At 48.6% G+C, this 19,976-nt stretch overlaps 1 protein-coding gene across 1 annotated transcript; it reads right to left on the bottom strand.

Moving 5' to 3' along the window:
• Positions 1 to 9,606: 9,606 nt before the first annotated feature.
• C1h11orf24 (similar to human chromosome 11 open reading frame 24) lies at positions 9,607 to 18,372 on the bottom strand. Its single transcript, NM_001025683.2, has 4 exons — positions 18,269 to 18,372; positions 13,271 to 13,468; positions 11,946 to 12,120; positions 9,607 to 11,248 (listed from the first exon to the last, which is right to left on the bottom strand). Exons 3-4 carry the CDS (start codon positions 12,019 to 12,021, stop codon positions 9,891 to 9,893), a joined length of 1,434 nt encoding a protein of 477 aa, NP_001020854.1. The 5' UTR covers positions 12,022 to 12,120; positions 13,271 to 13,468; positions 18,269 to 18,372; the 3' UTR covers positions 9,607 to 9,890.
• Positions 18,373 to 19,976: the final 1,604 nt, after the last annotated feature.

The following is a 19,976-nucleotide window of genomic DNA, read 5'->3' as shown; positions in this document are numbered from 1 at the left end:
TCCCTGACCTTCTCCCGTGAGACCAGTGAACCCTCCTGAGAGCTGTCCTCAATAAACCTGCCTTTTTTTTAAATTGGATTTTTTAAATTTACATTTCAAATGTTACTAAACCTGCCTTTTTAATACTTTAATTGGTTTGAATTGGCTTATTTTTATCTGTGGAGAAAACTTATCAATCAAAAAAATAACAACAAACAAACTAACAATCCATTGTGGGAGCTAGAGAGATAGGTCAGAGACTAAGAGCACAGGCTCCTCTTCCAGAGAACAGGGTTCCGTGCCCAGAACCCACATCGCAGCTAACAACCTTCTGTCACTCCAGTTCTTGGGAATCTGAGTGTATGCACGGGGTTCACAGACCTGTGTGCTGGTAAAACACTTGTACCTATAAAAGTTTTATTTATTTTTTAACCCATTGGATTTCTATATACTGGCAGCAGCCAACGTTACATGCATGAGACATGAAACACAGGCTTTTCCTGTTCTCTAGGCTAATGGGGCAAGGTGCAGAGGGTTCCATGCTGTAGCTCTGTCTGTCAGGAGGCTGGACTCCTGAGTTCTTTGAAGCCTGTGCCCCTGCAATCAGTAGAAGTGAGTGTGGCAACCTGGCACCACACAGTCCTTAGGGGTTATGCAGACGACATGCCGAGGGAGCTCTCAAGGTGAGGGCTGCTGAGTAAGAAAAGGGGATTGGGAAGAGGCTCAGAGGACCCGGGTTTGATTCCCAGTACTCACATGGTGGCTTGCAACCATTCCTAACTCCAATTCCAGGAAATCTAACAAGCATGCATGTGGTGAACATAAACATTCATATACATAAGGTAAAATAAATCGAGAGAGAGAGAGAGAGAGAGAGAGAGAGAGAGAGAGAGAGAGAGAGAGAGCTGTCAGTATCTGGAGACCCTAGTCTTGGTATTCAGGACATATTGGTGTGAGCAGCAGCTGGAGGCTCAAGCCTCCATCCCACCTCTGCTTTTTTTTTTTTTTTTCTGAGACAGAGTTTAACTATGTAGCCCAGGCTAGCTTTTAATTCACTATGTAGCTCAGGCTAGTCTTAAACTTGTCACAACCTTCCCCTGTCTGCTTCCTGTGTGTTGGAAGTATGTGATTATGGATTCCTAGATGAAAGGAGACCTGGAAGCCATAAACCTTTCATCCCAGCACTCAGGAGGCAGAAGCAGGTGTATTTCTGTGAGTTCAAAGTCAGCCTGCTCTACATAGTGAGTTCCGGGCTAGCCAGGCTGTAGTAAAACCTTGTCTACAAACAAACAACAAAACAAGTTTATTTCCTTCAAGTTTATAGGTTCAACATACTCTAATGTAAGAAATTGACAAGCTGGTTTTAAAATTCATACAGAGGGGCTGATGAGATGGCTTACTGGGTAAAGATACTTGCTGCTAAATCCTGAGCAGCTTAAGTTTGAACTTAAGTTGAGATTGAACTTAAGTTCAATCCCTGGAACCCACATAGCAGGAGGAGAGACCTGACTCCCACAACTTGTTCTCTGATTTCCACGTGGGTGTTGTGGTGTCTGCACCGCAAGATGCATACAAATGAATACAGGAGTAAATGTAAAACTCAGCACTTCAGAGCCCAAACCCAAGTTTAGTTCCTAGCGACTACATTAGGCATTTCACAGCTGCCTGTGACGCCAGCTCTAGGGGATCAGACATGCTCTTCTGGCCTCCAAGGGAAGCTGCACAAAAGACAGACACGCAGAAAGATATACACACATACACAAATTTTATTAAAAAAAAGTAAATTAGGGGGTAGAGAGATGGTTCAGCAGTTGAGGGCACTGACTGCTCTTCCAGAGGTCCTGAGTTCAATTCCCAGCAACCACATGGTGGCTCACAACCATCTGTAATGAGATCTGAAGACAGTGACAGTATATATAAAATAAATAAATAAATTTTTAAAAATAAATAAATAAAGGGTAAATTAATTTCATTTAAAAACTAGAATTCATATGGAAATTAAAAGAGCTGGAATAGCTAAAATAATGGACACATTCTGAGCCAGGAAAAGAGAGAGAGAGAATATGGGGGTGGGCTCTGGAGACGACCTCCCAACATCCAGGCCTAGACACTTCCCAAACACCTCGAGGGCACTAGTACCCCTCACTGGTCCTCCCCTCATGCACACCCTCCTGATGGACTATGATGCTATGAGAGAAAGGAAACAAGTCAGCCAGGCTGATAGGGAGTTTACTCTTTTCCTCCTCTGGTAGTTCATATCAATTTGTTTATTTCTCTCTCTCTCTCTCTCTCTCTCTCTCTCTCTCTCTCTCTCTCTCTCTCTTTCTCTCTCTCTCTCTGGTTTTTTGAGTCTGGGTTTCTCTGTGTAGCTCTGGCTGTCCTGAAACTCACTCTGTAGACCAGCCTGGCCTCAAACTCAGAGTCTCCAGCCTCTGCCTCCTGAGTGCTGGGATTAAAAGCCTGCACCACCACCACGCCTGGCCGTTCATATTCACTTTGACTTAACATTTCTTTAAGATTTATTTCATGTGTGAGTTTTTGCCTATACACTTGGCATGTATGTCTATCATGTTCATGCAGTTCCCACAGAGGCCAAAAGATGGCAATAGATCTCATGGAATTGGAGTTACAGATCTCAAGCCAGCCTGTGGGTGCTAGGACCCTCTAACAGCTGAGCCATCAGGCGGCCCCAAGATTTCTAGCTAGTATTTAGGCGTCTCTTTGTTTGCATCCTCAACCTGTGTGTTTGGGTGGGCCTGCTGTAGGCCCAAGGGACTCTCCAAATTTGGGAGCTTGGCTCCCCATGCTGTCTTTGGGAACTGCAGCCTCAGCTCACACGCTATGTTGTATGTATCTCTCCTCTGAAAAAGAGGGTAGGATTTTTTTTCCCTTTAGTACTTGAATAAATTTTCTTTTTATTTTTGGTTGTGAGCCTAGCCTTTAACGGCTGAGCCATCTCGCCAGCCCATAAATTTTCTTTTTAAAAACTTAAAACTTGGGCTGGCGAGATGGCTCAGTGGGTAAAGATGCTTGCAGCTAAGAATGAAGATCTGAGTTCAAGACGCGGGGTCTGCATGGTAGAAGAATAGACTCCACTTCTGTAAGTTGTCCCCTAACTTTGACACGCCTGGTAAGACACAGGTGTGGGTGCAATAAATAACATAATATAATTTTAAAGCATTAAAATTTGCCCTCGTTGTTGAGGTTGCAAGGTGACTCTTCTCAGGACTCTTCCATTGCTTCAAAGATATGCCTGTTCATTTAGAAATAACATCTTACATAGGCAGCATGGCAGATGGGGCCAGCCATCTCTACTTCCTCTCCTGGACTGTGGGTCAGACTGTGACTTGCTTTAAGTCTACGACCCCTAGAGCAAAAGCCCCTCCTATGTATGCCATGCATAGAGATTGTGGACACAGAGGTGAGCAGTTCAGGTGTTTCAGTGCTGACACGGTGGACATACTGTCCCAGAACAATAGTTATGGAGTGATCAGCACTGAACAACAGCCGTATTGTATTGCACTATCGGAAACTTTTCTTTCTTCTCTTTATACTTTTTCCTCCCTTCAAGAATGTGTCCTATGGGCTGGCAAGATGGCTTGGGGCTACAGGTACCTGATGACAAGTCTAGAAATCCTGAAACCCATAGGGTGGAAGGAAAAAGGAAATCCCCAAAAGTTGTTCCACATCCACACATGTTCTGTGTGAGACACACACATGTGCCTGCATGTTCTCCGTCTGTCTGTCTGTCTGACTGTCTGTCTGTCTGTTGGTCTCTGTGTTGCTGTAAAATTATAAAAAATGCTGTCTTTTGCCCTGCACTAGATCCGGCACCGAGATAGCTTGTAGATATCTTCATCTCAGTCAGCAAAACGTCTCATCTGCCCTGCTCCATCCCATATCACACTGATGACGTGTTCTCTCTGAGCCTGGCAGCAATCTCTCTACCTGTCTAGTTCCCAAGGCAGGTTGCCACCATGCCAGAAATATACATCTCAATTCCATGGCAGCCCAGTGTCTACAGCCACCACATACTTTCTTGAATTCAATTAAATCGCTACATGAAAGAACACACAACACAATAACCTCTGATCCAATCTATAAGATATAATTGCCCACCTAGACATACAAAGTCCTGTACACATCCAGCTGCTTCTCCTTAACCTCACTACAGTCTCCTACTCTCTAAAACTTTTCTCCCACCCATCCTTCCTTCTCATCCAATGACAGGCCTCGTTCTATCTTGTACCTGCCTTCACCTGCGTGATGACATCATCCTACATCTCTGACTCTCTGTCTTTCACAGACCTACAAACAGAATAAATCTAGTAATTTTTAAAAATTTGGTCTGAGGGGCTGGGGATTTAGCTCAGTGGTAGAGCGCTTACCTAGGAAGCGCAAGGCCCTGGGTTCGGTCCCCAGCTCCGGAAAAAAAAAAAAAAGAACCAAAAAAAAAAAATTTGGTCTGAAGAAATGGCTTGGTGGTTAAGAGCATTTATTGTTCTTATTAGAGGACCTGAGCTCAGTTCCCAGCACCCCTGTTTGCAGCTCATAACGACCTGAAACTCCAGCTCCAGGTAGCCTAGGGCCTCTGGCCTCTGTGTACATATGTACGAACATACATACATAAACATAATTTAACTTTAAAAATAAAAATAATTTCTTCCAGCACTGTTACTTTGGAGTTTTGGTACCCATAACTCCAAAAAAACTTACATTTTTTATGTGTATGAGTGTTTTAGTGTGTGTGTGTGTGTGTGTGTGTGTGTGTGTGTGTGTGTGTGTGTGAGAGAGAGAGAGAGAGAGAGAGAGAGAGAGAGAGAGAGAGGGAGAGTCTTTCTTTGTAGCTTTAGTTAGCCTGGACCCTGTAATGTAGACCAGGCTGGCCTTGAACTCACAAAGGTCTACTTGCTTCCACCTAGGGTTACAGTTGTGCTCTACTATATCTAACATGTATGAATGTTTACATCTGTGCACTATATGTGTGCAGTGCCTGTGGAGGCCAGAAGGGGACATCACATCCCCGGAACTGTAGTTACAGATGGGTGTGAGCGATTACGTGGGTTCTGGGTCCAGAATCCAGATCCTCGGAGAGAACAGCCAGTGCCCTTAACTCGGAGCCATCTTTCTGCCCCAGTGTTTGGTACTATTATCAAACCACTGAATGGAGCCATTCAGTTGTGACAGTGCTTTGCATTACAAGCAGGAATGCAAGGGATTCTCTTCCCTACACTGTGTTGTTCATTTACTGCCAGTGCCTTCAAAATGCCTGTGCTGATTCAGCTCACAGGCAGGCCCTGGAAGAACCCATTTTCCCCCAAATCCCTTGCTGCTCATCATTGTAGCCATCCAGATACAACCTGGCAATTTTGTGTGTTAGAGCTCAGCTCAGAGGCTGGCACAAGCAAACCTGTGCTTCCTTCTCTGTGTCCCTCCCCAAGAGGAGAAATAAGCTGGGCCTAAGCCTTGGCTCCAGTGCCACCTACACTTTGTGCCTTTTGTCCCTCCCTGGGAGGAAATAGATGCTGGACATGCTAGCACGATCCTGTAATCAATCCTGGCACCCAGGAGGCTGGGGAAGAAGGAGCAAAGGTTCTGCCACACCAGGCAGGCGTGGTGACACGTCTGTAATTCCAGAAGTTGGAAAGCAGAGGCAGGCAGGTCTTACGAATTCAAGGCCACTCTTGTCTACAGAGTGAGTTCCAGGTCAGTCAGAGCTACATAGTGAAACCCTGTCTGAAAAATAACCAAGCAAAGAGACAAGAAAGAAAGAGAGAAAGAAAGAGAGAGAGAGAGAGAGAGAGAGAGAGAGAGAGAGAGAGAGAGAGAGAGAGGGAGGGAGGGAGGGAGGGAGGAAGGAAGGAAGGAAGGAAGGAAGGGAGGAAGAAAGAAAGAACAGAGGAAGGGAGGGAGGAAGGGAGGAAGGAAGAAAAATTTCAAGGTAGCTGGGCTACATGAGTTTCATAAAGTTCCAAACAAACTGGATATGGCTCAGTGATTAGCAACACTTTCTGTGGGGGCTGGGGAGGTGGGTCAGTGGTTAAGAGCACTGACTGCTCTTCCAGAGATCCTGAGTTCAATTCTCAGCATCCACATGGTGGCTCAGTCCATCTGTAATGAGATCTGATGCCCTCTTCTGTTGTGTCTGGAGACAGCTGCAGTGTACTTATATATAATAAGTTAATCTTAAAAAAAATAAAGAGAGAGAGAGAGAGAGAGAGAGAGAGAGAGAGAGAGAGAGAGAGAAAGAGAGAGAGAGAGAAAGAACACTTTCTTCTCTTGTAGTCTGCTCCTGTAAACAGCAGCAGGAAACTGTGCAGCCCCAGCTCCAGGGGATCTAGCGCCCTCTTCTGGCCTCCCGGGCACCAGGCACGCACAAGTACACATACATACTTACATGCATGCGCGACATTCACAAAATTAAAAAATAGACAATTTAAAACCCAACAAAACCAGAGCAACAGCATTTACCTGGCACGTGCCAGGCCCTGGGTTGATAGAGGGAGGAAAGAACAGAGGTAGAACAGAGAGCAGAAACAGGGAAAGTCTACTCTCTCAGCCCCCAAATCTAGTCTCCAAGTTCCCTGGCTTCTCTCTGGGGACTAAACATGATCTTGGTCCAAGCGCTGCCTCCTGGCATGATCCAACAGCTTCCCATAGCTCCTCCCAGTGGCGACCAGAGGATCTTTTTCTTAGGAGCTTGAAGTCAGGACTCCACCCTTCCTTCCCCTCCCTTCCCTTTTTCTTCTAATATTTCATCACGGAAATTTCCACAGACAAGGAACTGGAGGTTTCCCCAGGAAACCACGCCTGTCTTTGGTTTTTTAGGGTCTCTGGTTGTGTCTCGTTTCTCTTTAACCGTTTTTTTTCTTAATTATATTTCATTTATTAATTTATTTGTGTAAAAGTGTGTGCATGAGCACAGTGCTTATATGGCGGTCAGAGGTCAATATAGATTGTAGATATCACACTCAGTTGTTCAGGCTTGAAGACATGCACCCTTACACACTGAGCCATCTTGCCTGATTTAAGTAGTTTTAAACTAACTTAAGTGTCACTGTAAACACAGAAGTGCAATTACCATGTGTTTAAACTCCAAACCTAATGACCTAACTTCTTTGCTTAAATACCGGAAGATGGGCTTCTCTCCTTGCCTTGGTCACTAGCTCTGACTTCCTCTTCTTCCCACAGTTCCCAGGCTTGTGTCGTTCTTGAAGGTTCAACGCGCGCGTGCGGCTGGTCACTGTCTGGATCCCAGGTCCCTGGCTTCTCTTGAACACTTCCCTCTGGCGTGCATTTCTAATTCAAGTGTTTGCCTCCCCCCCCCCCCCCCGCCCCTCAACTTCCAATCCCAGTGGGAGGCCAACCTAGGGAACTGAGCAATAAGATCTGAGTGGTTTTAAAAATATCCCCCAGAGTGCTAAGTGGAGGATGAGCCCGGGGTGGAGTGGGGCGGGGGAATCAGGAAAACGCGCCTCCGGGATAAGGGATAGCTGGAAGCGGGGGTCGGAGGGGGGTACTTATCCGAACCCAAGTAAACGCTCTAACATGAGCTGTTAGCAGAATGGCGATATAAAGATGCTTCGCGTGCCTTACTCCAATGACCCACACACACACACACTCTCCACCCCCAAGCTGGCTGGTTCCGGGACAGAAGAACAGGGTCACCCGGTTGAGATGTTGCGGAATCCATGAACTACTCTAGGATGCCTGAGAGAGCCGGGAGGAGTTTCAGGCACACGTGACGTCATTCCCACAAGCACTTGCTGACCCCAAGTTGGGACCTGACCTCCAACCCTAAAAGTAGCCCTAAGAGTGAGCGCTCCAGTGGGGGCATCCAGGGACGTCTCTCCTGGTCAGAGTGAGTTGGAGTGACTTTGTGGATCTAAATGACTGTGCAGGGTGGCCACAGCTACAGGCCGGATGAGCTGAAGAGCTCGGCCGCGAGGGGGCACCCGGGGGCCTCCGCCACCGCGACCAGGTCCGCGATCGGCCCCAGGTGTCCCTTACGTCCTCATGGGCGTGTGTTTGCATGGTCTTGAAGATGAAAACTCCTCTCCCCGGCCACTTCAGTGCACAACGTTGACGGACAGGCTAGGCTATCGGTGAATCCGGGCCTGCCACTTGCCTAGTGGGTGACCTTGAAAAGGCAACTTTTCCTTTCTGTAAACTGAATCTCATTTTGGCCCACTTCTCCCCACACCCAAAAGGATCAGGGCTCCCAGTCTTTAAAAACATGCTTTGAAACGGGGGCCACGTGGGACGAGGGTTTAGGATTCCACTAGCCACCACGAGGGGGAGCCTACCCCTAATCCTACACTGGCTGAGCAGAGGGCATGTCAAAAGACCCGGATTTACCCCAGAGCTCTGTTCCTAGTAGTAGGTAGTTTCTCAGACAGGCAATGTGGCAAACTGGCCTAGAGCTCACCAGAGACTGGAAGCTGTCATCTTCTCAGTCATGGCTGGAGCCAACAACATTGATTAAACATGCGCTCTTGAGTTAGGTGAGTCTGCTAGAAAAGAAGAAGGGCCAGCTATCAGAACAGACTTCTTAACTCTGGGAACTGGGTGGGGCAGCAGAGCAGGCAGGACTATAATGCTAGAAAGGTGGGGTGGAAGCCACTAGAACTGTGTGGACAGTTCTGATACCTTCTCCTCACCCTCCTCAGTTCTCAAAGTGCGTAGGGGGTTACTTTGGTTCTTATTACAGTCCACCTGTCATCCCTTTAAGAGGAGGCAGAATTGAGGTAAGAATTTGGGCCATCATGGCAAGGGGAAACAGTGACTCCAGATAACACGAGCCTTTGCCATAACCAGTCACATCTTCTCTCCAGGTCAGGCCCGCCACTGTGCTGTCAGATGAACATAGGCTCCAGATGAAGCCAAGCTCCAGGACACAGCCTGGGACCAGGCAGAGAACACAGCTGGGACCCCTTTGGCTGTCATGGCTTATGGCTGATGTGCTCTTGCTACATTAGGCACTTGAGTAGAGAAAGGCTGTCTGTCAGTCTGGTAAACAGGAACGACTGACTGAAGAAAGACTCTAGAGACTCTGGGATCTAGAGCCAGGGCTCAGGGCTGGATAGTGGTCCACGTGGGCTTACCTAGAACACAAAAGAACCTGGGTTCCATCCCCAACACTGCCAAGAAACGAGATCCAAATCAGAACACAGGCAAGCTTTCTTCCAACTCTGGCCCTGGATGAATGAGATGCTACAGAGACTCAGAGGTCACTAAAATGATCTGCTGGGGTGAGGGCTCAGTGTTTTAAAAGTATTCACAGGACGGTGGTGGCTGAACTATGGCATAAACATGGCAATATACTGCCTTTGACGTGTGGAGACCAAGTTGTTTCATGGATTGTGTTGGATATGGCTCTTTCGAAGCTAGAGTGTACTCTAGGAGGCTCAGCACGTAGAGGACAGGCAGCCAATGGCCAGCACCAATGAACAGCTCAGGACTTGGCTGGAGCCTCCACTGAGAACCTGGGCATCAGAAGGGCCTAAGCCTTGGCCAGAACACAGCAACGCGTCAGGAACTCATGTCACACCCCATATTTACAAAAGCAAGCCCCACCAGACATCTTAAAGGCTGCACTAGGAATGCTGAGGACAGAACACACAAACGGGATGGAGAGAGGTCATTGCTTTTAATTCTGGTCAAAATTCCACACATCGAGGGCCAAGTGTGCCAGGCCCCCTCCACTCTGGCCACTCCTGCGTATGTGATCGTTTAGAAAAATAAATACGAAAAGGCGGCTCTCTCATGATCGTGGAGCTGATCTGACAGCGATTAAATGTGTCTAAGCATCTGGCACAGCTCTGAGATTGCACCAGAAGGATCTGGAAGCACTTAGTTTGGTCTGAGGCAAAATAGAAGGCCAAGGAGGAGGCTGGCCTCCTGAGAAGTCCTCACATCTCTGAGTCGGCGTACATGCCATTGATCAGGTAGTCCACCTGCGTATAGTCCTTCTTCTTGTAGCTCTCATAGGCTTGCAAGGCAAACATCATCAGGACTGCGATGAAGAGGGTCACCCCAACAATGAGCACCACCAGGAGGAACATTTTGTTCACCAAGGATGGGGTCAGGGGATCAGTGGTGACCACTAGGTACTGGCCTTGGGTGCTGAGCTGGCATGAGGCTGTGGTTGGCACCTTAACATCCCCTGAGCTCCTGGATGTTGGCCCAGCAGATGCAGTACCAGCTGTGGCTTTGGTCCCCACCTGCTCTGTTGTCAAGAGTATGCCTGGCCCACCTGTCCCCTGGGTAGGTAATAGAGGGCTTGGCTGTGTGGTGGGGGATGTGGCTTCTACTTCAGGGCTCATACTGGTAGGAAGCACTGGCACCGTGCTGGCAGACGGCTCCTTGGTTTGTACCTGGGTGGTAGTCACTACGGCAGAGGACGTGGAAGCCACAGACTTGGGGGTGTTGGGCTCCAGGGTAGTGTTTGAGGGACTAGGTGTTGGTCTACCTGCTGTGCTATGCACTGGCTGGTCTGTGGTCACCTGGATGGTGGTACCTTGTGTTTGGGCACCTGAGGTGGGAATGGGGTTCCTGCTGGATGTGTTAGTGGGTGTGCTTTTGGCAGGACTCAGAGTCCTTGCGTGAGGATCACTTGTGTTTATGGTGCCTGCGGCAGAAGTCACTGTGCCCACAGCAGCAGTCACTGTGCCCACGGCAGCAGGAGTCACAGTGCCCACAGCAGCAGTCACTGTGCCCGCGGCAGGAGTCACTGTGCCCACAGCAGCAGTCACTGTGCCCGCGGCAGGAGTCACTGTGCCCACAGCAGCAGTCACTGTGCCCGAGGCAGGAGTCACTGTGCTCACAGCAGTCACTGTGCCCGTAGTAGGAGTCCCCGTGTGTGGGGCCACGGTTGTTGCTATGGCTGTTCTTGGTGATACGCTGGCATTTGTTCTTGGCACTTCTGCACGTGGTGTGCTGAGAGAGGGAAGCCCAGCAATGGTGGTGGGCAGAGTCTGCCTCACAGACGAGGGGCTTGAAGATGTAGGTGCAGCCAGAATTCTAGAGGTCACGCTGTCTGCTGTCCCCTCTCTGGTTGTTGGAGTGCTTGTGTTTGTCCCGTGTGGTGTCGTCTCTGCTGTCACCCTGGTGGAGTTCAGGGTGGCTGCCCAGGTCCCTGTTGTCAGTGTGACAGGAGCAGGTGGCACTGTGGCTGCTCTCAAGGTAGATGTATTATCGGCCCTCGGAACTGCGTCCCCAGACAGGTTTTGCTTTCCTGCTCTTGGCCACTTATTAGTGACTAAGTGTCCTAAAGTCAGAAGAAAGAGAACACTTTTAACCACATGCAGGGGTCATCTCCTGTCACCTTAGCTGCTGGCCCCTATGCTGGCTGCAGCACACGATATTCTCCAACTGGAGGCCTGGGTGCGGGTGGAGGTGACCCATGAGCCCAGTGTCTCCTCTCCTCCCCTCCACAGCCCAGGGCACCTGAATTAAGGATTCCTTTGCCCATTGTGAGACTCCAGCCTGTGGAAGCTTCAGAACTCTGTAACTGGATTCAATTCTCAGAGCATGGGATTGGAAGGCTCACATTATGTGATTAGCCAATGAAAACAAAGCAAATGTTAACCTGACTACCTGCCTGCCCCCTAGGTTTCTATCTAGAGAGGAGTGGCTGCACAGACATTCAGACCTGAACAGCCTGGGCTCAGGGACAGGTTTGGCTGAAGGAATTCTTGGAGATGAGCAAGCCTAGCAGACAGGCCCACACTCACCCCTGACATGCCAACAAGTGAGCTCTGACGAACACAAGATCCCTAGAAGACAAGGCCACTCTGTGGCTCCCACCTGTGCACCCTCTAACCCCAGCTCTGACCCACAGCCCACCCCAGTCCTGCAGCTGGGAAGGCAGAAGGGAAGAAGGGAATTCAGAAGAAAGAAGGGAACTTCTTTCTACAATCAGATCCCTGGGACTTCCCTGGTGACCAGACAACTTTCTCACTTACGTGGCACAGCTGGCACCGTATGGCTTCTAGATAAGGGCACAGAGGAAATCCACACCAGCACCAGGGCTGTCCACATCTTGCTGGGTGAGCTGGAAGCAGGGCTGCTGGTCTCTGAGCGTCTCGGCCAGCTAGCCCTTTAGGCTGTCAGCAATTGCCTTCTGCTTGGCCCAGGGATCTGGGTGAAGAAAGCATGTAGGTCATAGGTGTTTGTTTGCCAAGCAGCACACAGTCTCCCCAGAGGCCCAGGGCTCTGCAGGGTCCGCAGTGTAAGCTGAGCCCAGTGCTTAGATCAGGACAAGGGGCCAGGGACCAGAAGAATGCAATTCAACAGCCATGACAGTAATGCCAACCTGCCTGTATCTTGCCTCCAACTGTCCAAGCACTCAAGTTCCACATTCTTCCCTAGAACTAGAGTGAGACAGGAGACAGCCAAGTCACTGGGATGACAACTACTTAGCCTTGTACTGGATGAGTCTTATTTTCTAGGATACAAAATATTTGTTCTTTGAGAAGAAAAGAGCAGGGGTGGGTAGTAAGGAGAGAGAGGGACATCCTGACAGGGACGAGCTGAACTGAAGGCTTCACACAGAGAATTCAGGCTCAGCCCTGAGCTGGGGTAAGGTAGCTGGGCCAGGGCAAATGAAGACACTTCGATGGCTCTTGGATCTCTTCCATCTGCTGATACCCTAAAGAAGCTACCAGCAGGTTCGGGGAGTTCCCTGTGCCTCATCCCTGGGTTGGAAGTCTGCTGGGGAGTTCAAGGAGAAAAGATGTGACAGGCATTTCTAGTGCTAGAGAGGGCTTCAGCTCCCTGAACACACTCTAGGTCTTATGCCCACTCACTACAAATCTGGGGCAGGGGGATGGGGATTTAGCTCAGTGGTAGAGCGCTTGCCTAGCAAACGCAAGGCCCTGGGTTCGGTCCCCAGCTCCGAAAAAAAAGAAAAAGAAAAAGAAGAAAAAAAAAAAAAAACAAATCTGGGGCAGGGGTGGGCAAACTTGTTCTATAAAGGACCTGGGTGCAAATATTTCAGACAGGAGACCAAGCAGGCTGTCTCTCAGCTACTCAGTCCTGCCTGCCACTGCAGTGAGCAGACAGCTTCGGAGGGCAGAGGCTCCACCCACAGGGGGCATTCCAGGCAGCACAGCCGATAAGATATAGTTTACCAGCTGTGGTTCCAGTGCTCCCACTCACCTCACCCATGGCTGAGTCAGCCAGGGAGGCCCTGACCCCAAGTCCTTCTGTTGATCCTACAAACCCAGGACCTCAGGCCCTTTCTAGGTTCCCAGTCTGGTCTACCAAAACAGGCAGGGCCCGGACTCACCAGAGGCAGCTGCTCAGTGCAGACTAGGAGGCCAGGCTGACGTCCTCCTTGGGCAGCTGTGGACTTGGCATCCTGTACTTGCCATATGAAGTCTGGCTTTGCAGGTGAGAGCTGCTGGGTTGGGCACTCCCAGGCCATGGCATTTGCCGAGGCACATGTAGGACAGAGGCAGACGCTCCTCTGTGGTGTCAGACACACCTACAGTTGAAAGAGAGCTAACATTGCTTAGGAAGAACAAGGGACAAGCGTCTGGTACGGAGGCCCCAGAAGGGGCAGCACTCAACAGCTCAGTGCTGGGAAGAAGACGGCTATCAGAGCTGTGGAACTCACAACTTACAATGCAGCAGTTCTCACACAAGAACCTTGTTTCGTTTGAGTCAGGGTTTCGCAGTGTAGCTCTGGCTATCCTGGAACTTGCTCAGTAGACCAGGTTGGCCTCAAACTCAGAGATCAGCCTGCCTCTGCCTCCCTCCTGAGTGCTGGGATTAAAGATGTATACCGCCACTGCCTGGCTCAAGAACATTTTTTCGGAGGCTGGAGAGATGGCTCAGCGGTTAAGAGCCCCGACTGCTCTTCCAGAGGTCCTGAGTTCAATTCCCAGCAACCACATGGTGGCTCACAACCATCTGTAACGGGATCTGATGCCCTCTTCTGGTGTGTCTGAAGACAGCTACAGTGTACTTATATATAATAAATGAATAAATCTTTAAAAAAGAAAAAGAACATTTTTTCAAGGGGTCCAATGATGGAGACCTTGGTGGCACATGCCTATAATCCTAGTAGTTGGATGGTGAAATCAGGGAGAGCAAGAGTTCACGATCAGCCTCAGCTATGTGGTGGGTTCCAGATCAGCATCTGACACATGAGGCCTCATCTCAAAGAAACAAATGAGGCTGGGAGATGGCTTAGTGGCTGAGGTGCTTCCTACCTGCACAGGCACGAGGGCTCTTGCATGAGCTCAGCTCCCAAACCTTCCTGTAAAAGGGCATGGCGACATGCACCGTGACCCTGGGTTGGCAGGGAGCAGAGACAGAGGGACACCAGGGTTTTCAGTCAGGTTGGCTGAAACAGCAAACCTGAGGTTCTGAGAGACCCTGCCTATAAACAATGGGAGACCTAGGAAGACTCCGTGCCAACTTCTGGCCTCCACACACACCTCATGATAAGTACAGCTGCACATGTGCTACCCCACCCTCACACCCACACTGGAGATCTAAGCTAATGTTTACAGTAGCACAACTCTGGAATGGCTGTCTGTATATACTGTCCCATTCATGTACAAACTACTTCACATCGCTAAAACTGTAGATATAAATGTGTATTATGACACAGTGTGCATCACTAAGTGACTGTCAACAATAACTATCTTGAATAGATGTGGACTATCTTTTTATTTTTTTAATTTTATTTTACAGCACGGATCCCTTTAGGACACATTTATGAAAGGCACCAAATTAAGAAAACAGCTATTTTCCTCACTTTCAGCTGGTAGGCAGTGTGACACAGAGCAGTTGCTGACAACTTCACATGGGCTTTTTTTTAAATTTATTTTCTTGTTTATGTAATTATGAGTGTGCATGCTTATGTGTATGTGTATGTGTATGTGTATGTGTATGTGTATGTGTCTGCAGGGGCTGAGAGAGGGCACTGGATGTTCTGGGGCTGGAGTTACAGGCATCTGCGAGTGCCTGACACTGGAGGCAGCCAGGGGTTGTAACCACTGACCTATCTTTCTAGTCCTCTTACATCAGCAGTTCTCATCCTGTGGGTTATAACCCCTTTGGAAGTCCAATGACCTTTTCACAGGGGTCACCTAAGAGCATCAGAAAACACAGATATTTGTATTATGTAGTCCTAGCTGTCCTGGAACTCACTCTGTGGACCAGGCTGGCCTGGAACTCAAAGATTTGCCTGCCTCTGCCTCCTGAGTGCTGGGATTAAAGCATGCACTACTGCTTAGCAGGAGTTGTTGTTTTTTTAATTAGAAGAACTAATTATATGTGTGTATGTGGGTGCACATGTACTACAGTGCATGTGTGGAGGTCCAAGGACAACCTACAGGGAATCTGTTCTCTTCCTCCACCATATGGGCTACAGGGATCAAACGCAGGTGGATTAGCTTGGGGGCAAGTGCCTTTACCCCTTGAGCCATCTTGCTGGTTCTCACAGGGAAATTAAAGAACAAAATACGTGGGACTGGTGAGATGGCTCAGCGGTTAAGAGCACTGACTGCTCTTCCAGAGGTCCTGAGTTCACATCCCAGCTACCATATGGTGGCTCACAACCATCTGTAATGGGATCTGATGCCTTCTTCTGGTGTGTCTGAAGACAGCTACACACTGTACTCATGTAAAATCAATAAATCTTTCTTTCTTTTTTAAATATATGTGAGGGAGGGAAAGAGGGAGGGAGGGAAGGAGGGAGGGATTTAGTTCAAGAGTGTTCTACCTACAAATTAAGACCTTGGGTCCACAGAACAGCACAGCAGGAGCTACACTAACCTTTACAAACCGACTCATAAAGAACATACACGTGACCTGAAGTAAGCTTCCACTGGAGGGTTTTTAGTGCTTGGACCTCAGTGTTCTGATTATCTATAGAAGGACCCGAACATGACAGTATGTACCCAGCATCCCAGTGCTCCAGAGGCAGAGGAAGGGGGATGGCCAAAAGGTCTAGGGCCTCATCTACATAATGAGTTCCAAGCCAGAGATTCCTAATGAAAGCTCATCAATTTTTGTCTGCTTTTTTGAGACTGGGACTTACTGTGTAATACTGGTTCGCTTAGTACAAGCTATGTGAACCAGGCTGGCCTTGACCTCACAAAGATCTGCTTGCCTTTGCCTCCCAAGTGCTGAGATTAAAGGGATGTGTGACGACGAGTAGTCTGAGACCTTGCTGGAAAGATGGCTCAGCAGTTAAGAGTGGATGTTCTTGGGGTTGGGGATTTAGCTCAGTGGTAGAGCGCTTGCCTAGGAAGCGCAAGGCCCTGGGTTCAGTCCCCAGCTCCGGGAAAAAAAAAAAGAGTGGATGTTCTTCCACAGACCAGGCTTAGATCCGCAGCACCTACATGGCGGTATTACTTGTAACTCCAGGGGATCCAGCGCCTTCTCCTGGCTTCTGTAGGCATTTCATGTACATGGTGTACAATACATGGAGGCAAACTACCCATACATATAAAAATATTTTGTAAAAGCGCCTTTAACCCCTAAGTCATCTCTCCAGCCACCTATCATATATTATATTTATATTATATATTACATATTTTGAGACAGGTTCTCTTGGAGCTTGCCAAGTTGACTAGACTGACTGTTCAGAGAGTCCCTAGTGCTGAGGTTACAGTCTTGCACTGTCTAATAACAGTCTGTTAACTCCAGTCCCAGAGGTTAGGACAACCTCATCTGACTGGCAAGGGCACTGCACACATGTGGTGCACACACATGCACATAGACAAAACACCCATACACATAAAATAGAAGAAAGAAAACAATAACAAAAAAACTAAGTATTAAGTCAGAGACTAGGACAGACAGACTGGTGCTGAGAGCTCCTCCTTTTTGGGAATCGGTCCCCACAGGATCTAAAGGAATAAGCATCAGGATACCTTTTGCCAGCTCATACAAGAAGGCCAGTGTCAAAAAAAAAAAAAGGCCAGTATCTAATGTTCTCAATTCCTTATGCCATATGGGCACACCCTTCTGACCACAGGGCAATGTCTATACACATAAGACTTTAAGTCTTAATTTCCTGAGCTGTTCCAACCACAAAGTTCAGCCAGGTGACGTGTGTGAGTGCCCAAGTGAAAACTAGCCCTTGAGCTGTCTCCCAATTCCTCTAGTGTTTGTTTGACAGCTTGCACTTCCAACCTTGCCTTGCCTTTTAACTCCTTTCTGAGATGTGTAGACTGCTATACACAAATCACATAAAACTAGACCTCAAATTGGTGAGCCTTTTGTATAACATACACAGATTTAATACAAGAAGTCCAGACTCAGCAAGGACCATTAATAATTCCTATGAGTCGGGGTTGGGGATTTAGCTCAGTGGTAGAGCGCTTGCCTAGGAAGCGGAAGGCCCTGGGTTCGGTCCCCAGCTCCAATAAAAAGAACCAAAAAAAAAAAAAAAAATTCCTATGAGTAGGGCTCCACCTCTATTCCAAGCTAGGGAAGTTACACATATACAGGAATAGAGATTAGGGAAGCTAGTACAGGACAAACCACAGCCACCTAATTCTGACACATCACCTGCTTGGACTTATATACACAGACATTGCCCTGTGGTCTAAAGGATGTGTCCATGTGGCAGACATTAGCCCACGATCCCAGAACATTAAATATTATCTTAATTGCACTGCTTATCTCTAGGTTTCTGAAAGTTTAGGTCTCACTACTGAAATGCCAAAGGTCTGTTGTTTTAAAGTGTGCTCTGCCACTATTTTTGATATTTCGCTGTCCAATAGACAAGTTTGCTGGTTGACTTTACTGAAATTTTAGACCTGGTTCCTAGGGGTCGGAGTGTAAGTAATGCAAGTTCTCTGCGTTGGACTTCTAAGCTCCAGCCAGACCGTTAAGCGCACAAGCTAGCGGCCACAAGGGAGGTAGGCAAGTAGACAAATGAGGAGGAAGGAAAAATGTGATGGATTTTCCTCATTAGTACGTAGAAGAGTTTGGGGTGCAGGCCTCAACTATTTCTGAGACCAACACCACCTAGGGCAAAGCCTGATCCAAGACTCGCCTACTGTCGAGTGTCCGTAGAGTGCTCGCAAACTGCCCAGGATCGGATGGCGATAGCCGTCAACCCACCTCCTCCTCTTGCGCATCCATGCTTCTCTAAGGGCTCGGCCCATTCCTCCCTCCTTCTCCTTGAATCTCCATTCCTCACCGCCTAGCGCACCGGGTCCCCATTCATCCCTCCACCGCCCCGCATCTCGCTGTCCATCCCCAACCAGTTCATGGGGCCTTCACGACAGTTCCCTGGACGGCAGCGCGGGTTGCTTACCCGGGCGCGGCAGGCCCGTGGCCCTCTCACCGCAGCGCAGCCACTTCAGCGATTCAGCCCCGCGCGGGGACGTGGACCGCAGCGAAACCCAGTTAGCTGATCTCACTGGTGAGCGCTGAGCCCCACCCGGACCGCCCCGGAAAGACGTCACGAAGGCAGGACCAATAGGCTGTCGCTGGCTCGCGCGGCCGAGTCTAATGGGCGTGGTAATGGGCGTGGTTTGTATTGACCACGCCTCTTTCGGAGCTAGCTTCCAACTTGGTCCTGCCTTGGTCGCGCTTAGCTATTTAGAGCTGATCTAACGGAAGTGAGAGGTCCAGGGACTTGTAGGTTGTGTTTATATTTAGGGCTTTTTCTAGAAACCCAGGAGAGGAGGGGTCAGGCCAGGTGAGCGCAGATGTATTTGGACCATGGCTCATCCGGATGAGGCAGCTATCGAAGGCCTCGTGAGGTACTTTATGGGGCTCCTCTGGCCGGGTTCCTGAGCTTTCCTTCCCATCGGCTATTCAACTCCTTAAGGCGATGCAGCCAGTACATGCTCACAGGCATGGCTTGGCTACTGAGGTTTGCTTTGCACGCACTGCACCTACCAGTTTCTGGCTAAGTGTTTCACCTGAAGGGCAATAGACTAATTTAATTCTGCAAGAGGACCTTTGCTTCTATTTTTCAAGTCCAGAAACAGTCTCATAAAGGGCTTTGGAATTTTACACGTGGCATGACCGTAGGACGAAATGGAAAGCCTGTGAGACTTTTAATTTAAAATAGATTAGGGCTGGAGAGATGGCTCAGCAGTTAAGAGCACTGACACTCTTGCAGACAAACCCGTTCGACCTACACAGTGGCTCACAGCTGTCTGAAACAACAGTTCCAGGGGACTCCATACTCTCAGGCCTCCAGTGCACATACATACCTGCAGGCAAAACTCCCATAATGTTCGTGTTTTATTTTTGAGTCAGGGTCTCCCTTTGTATCCTTTCTGTACTGGAACTCTACATAGATACAGTTGTCCTTGAACTCAGAGAGGTCCACTTGCCTCCTGACTTCAGTCATGGGCCACTGCATCCAGCATACATAACTTTTTTTTTTTTTTTGTTCTTTTTTTTCCGGAGCTGGGGACTGAACCCAGGGCCTTGCGCTTCCTAGGCAAGCGCTCTACCACTGAGCTAAATCCCCAACCTCATACATAACTTTAAAGAAAGAATTTAACATAAAGGAGGTTTTGCAAGTCAGTAAATGAGTTCTGTTACTTTATGCCAATTTGTGTAAGACTCTTTTAGGGTTATCTCCCACCCCCAACCTAAAGTGATCGTCACTGCCAGTTTCGTTTTGTTTTAAGACAGGTTTTACAGTCTGGCCCTGGTACACTTGGGGTTTGGTATGTAGATCATCCTAACCTTGAACCCACAGAAATCCTCCAGCCCCTGTTTCCCTGCTAGGATTAAAAGCATGTGTCACCATGCCTGGCCTGTTTTGAGTTTTATAACCTGTCTGGGACTCAGAAACCAACGAACCCTTGAGCTCTGTTAAGACCACAAGCCTCGCTGTAGTGTCCCCTCACACCTGCAGTTTACATTGTGTGGAATTTGCATGTCAACCTTCGGGTTTGCTGAAACCAGCGGGGGGGGGGGGGGGGGGCGGCACTAGAAGACTAGCTCCTTTTGCTTTGTGTTTGTTTTAATCTCCCACAGAGTTCCAGAAGAAGACATAT

This window comes from Rattus norvegicus, chromosome 1 (assembly GCF_021556685.1).
Source record: "Rattus norvegicus strain SHRSP/BbbUtx chromosome 1, alternate assembly SHRSP_T2T, whole genome shotgun sequence".
Lineage (NCBI taxonomy): Eukaryota > Metazoa > Chordata > Mammalia > Rodentia > Muridae > Rattus > Rattus norvegicus.
The sequence above is the reverse complement of the archived record's forward strand: the minus strand, read 5'-3'. Positions and strand labels throughout refer to the sequence as shown.

Coding starts and splice junctions, on each gene's coding strand:
- C1h11orf24 (NM_001025683.2), bottom strand. CDS start 12,021: ATGTGGACAGCCCTGGTGCTGGTGTGGATTTCCTCTGTGCCCTTATCT. Junction 11,249..11,945: donor TACGGTGCCAGCTGTGCCAC/GTAAGTGAGAAA, acceptor TTCTGACTTTAG/GACACTTAGTCACTAATAAG.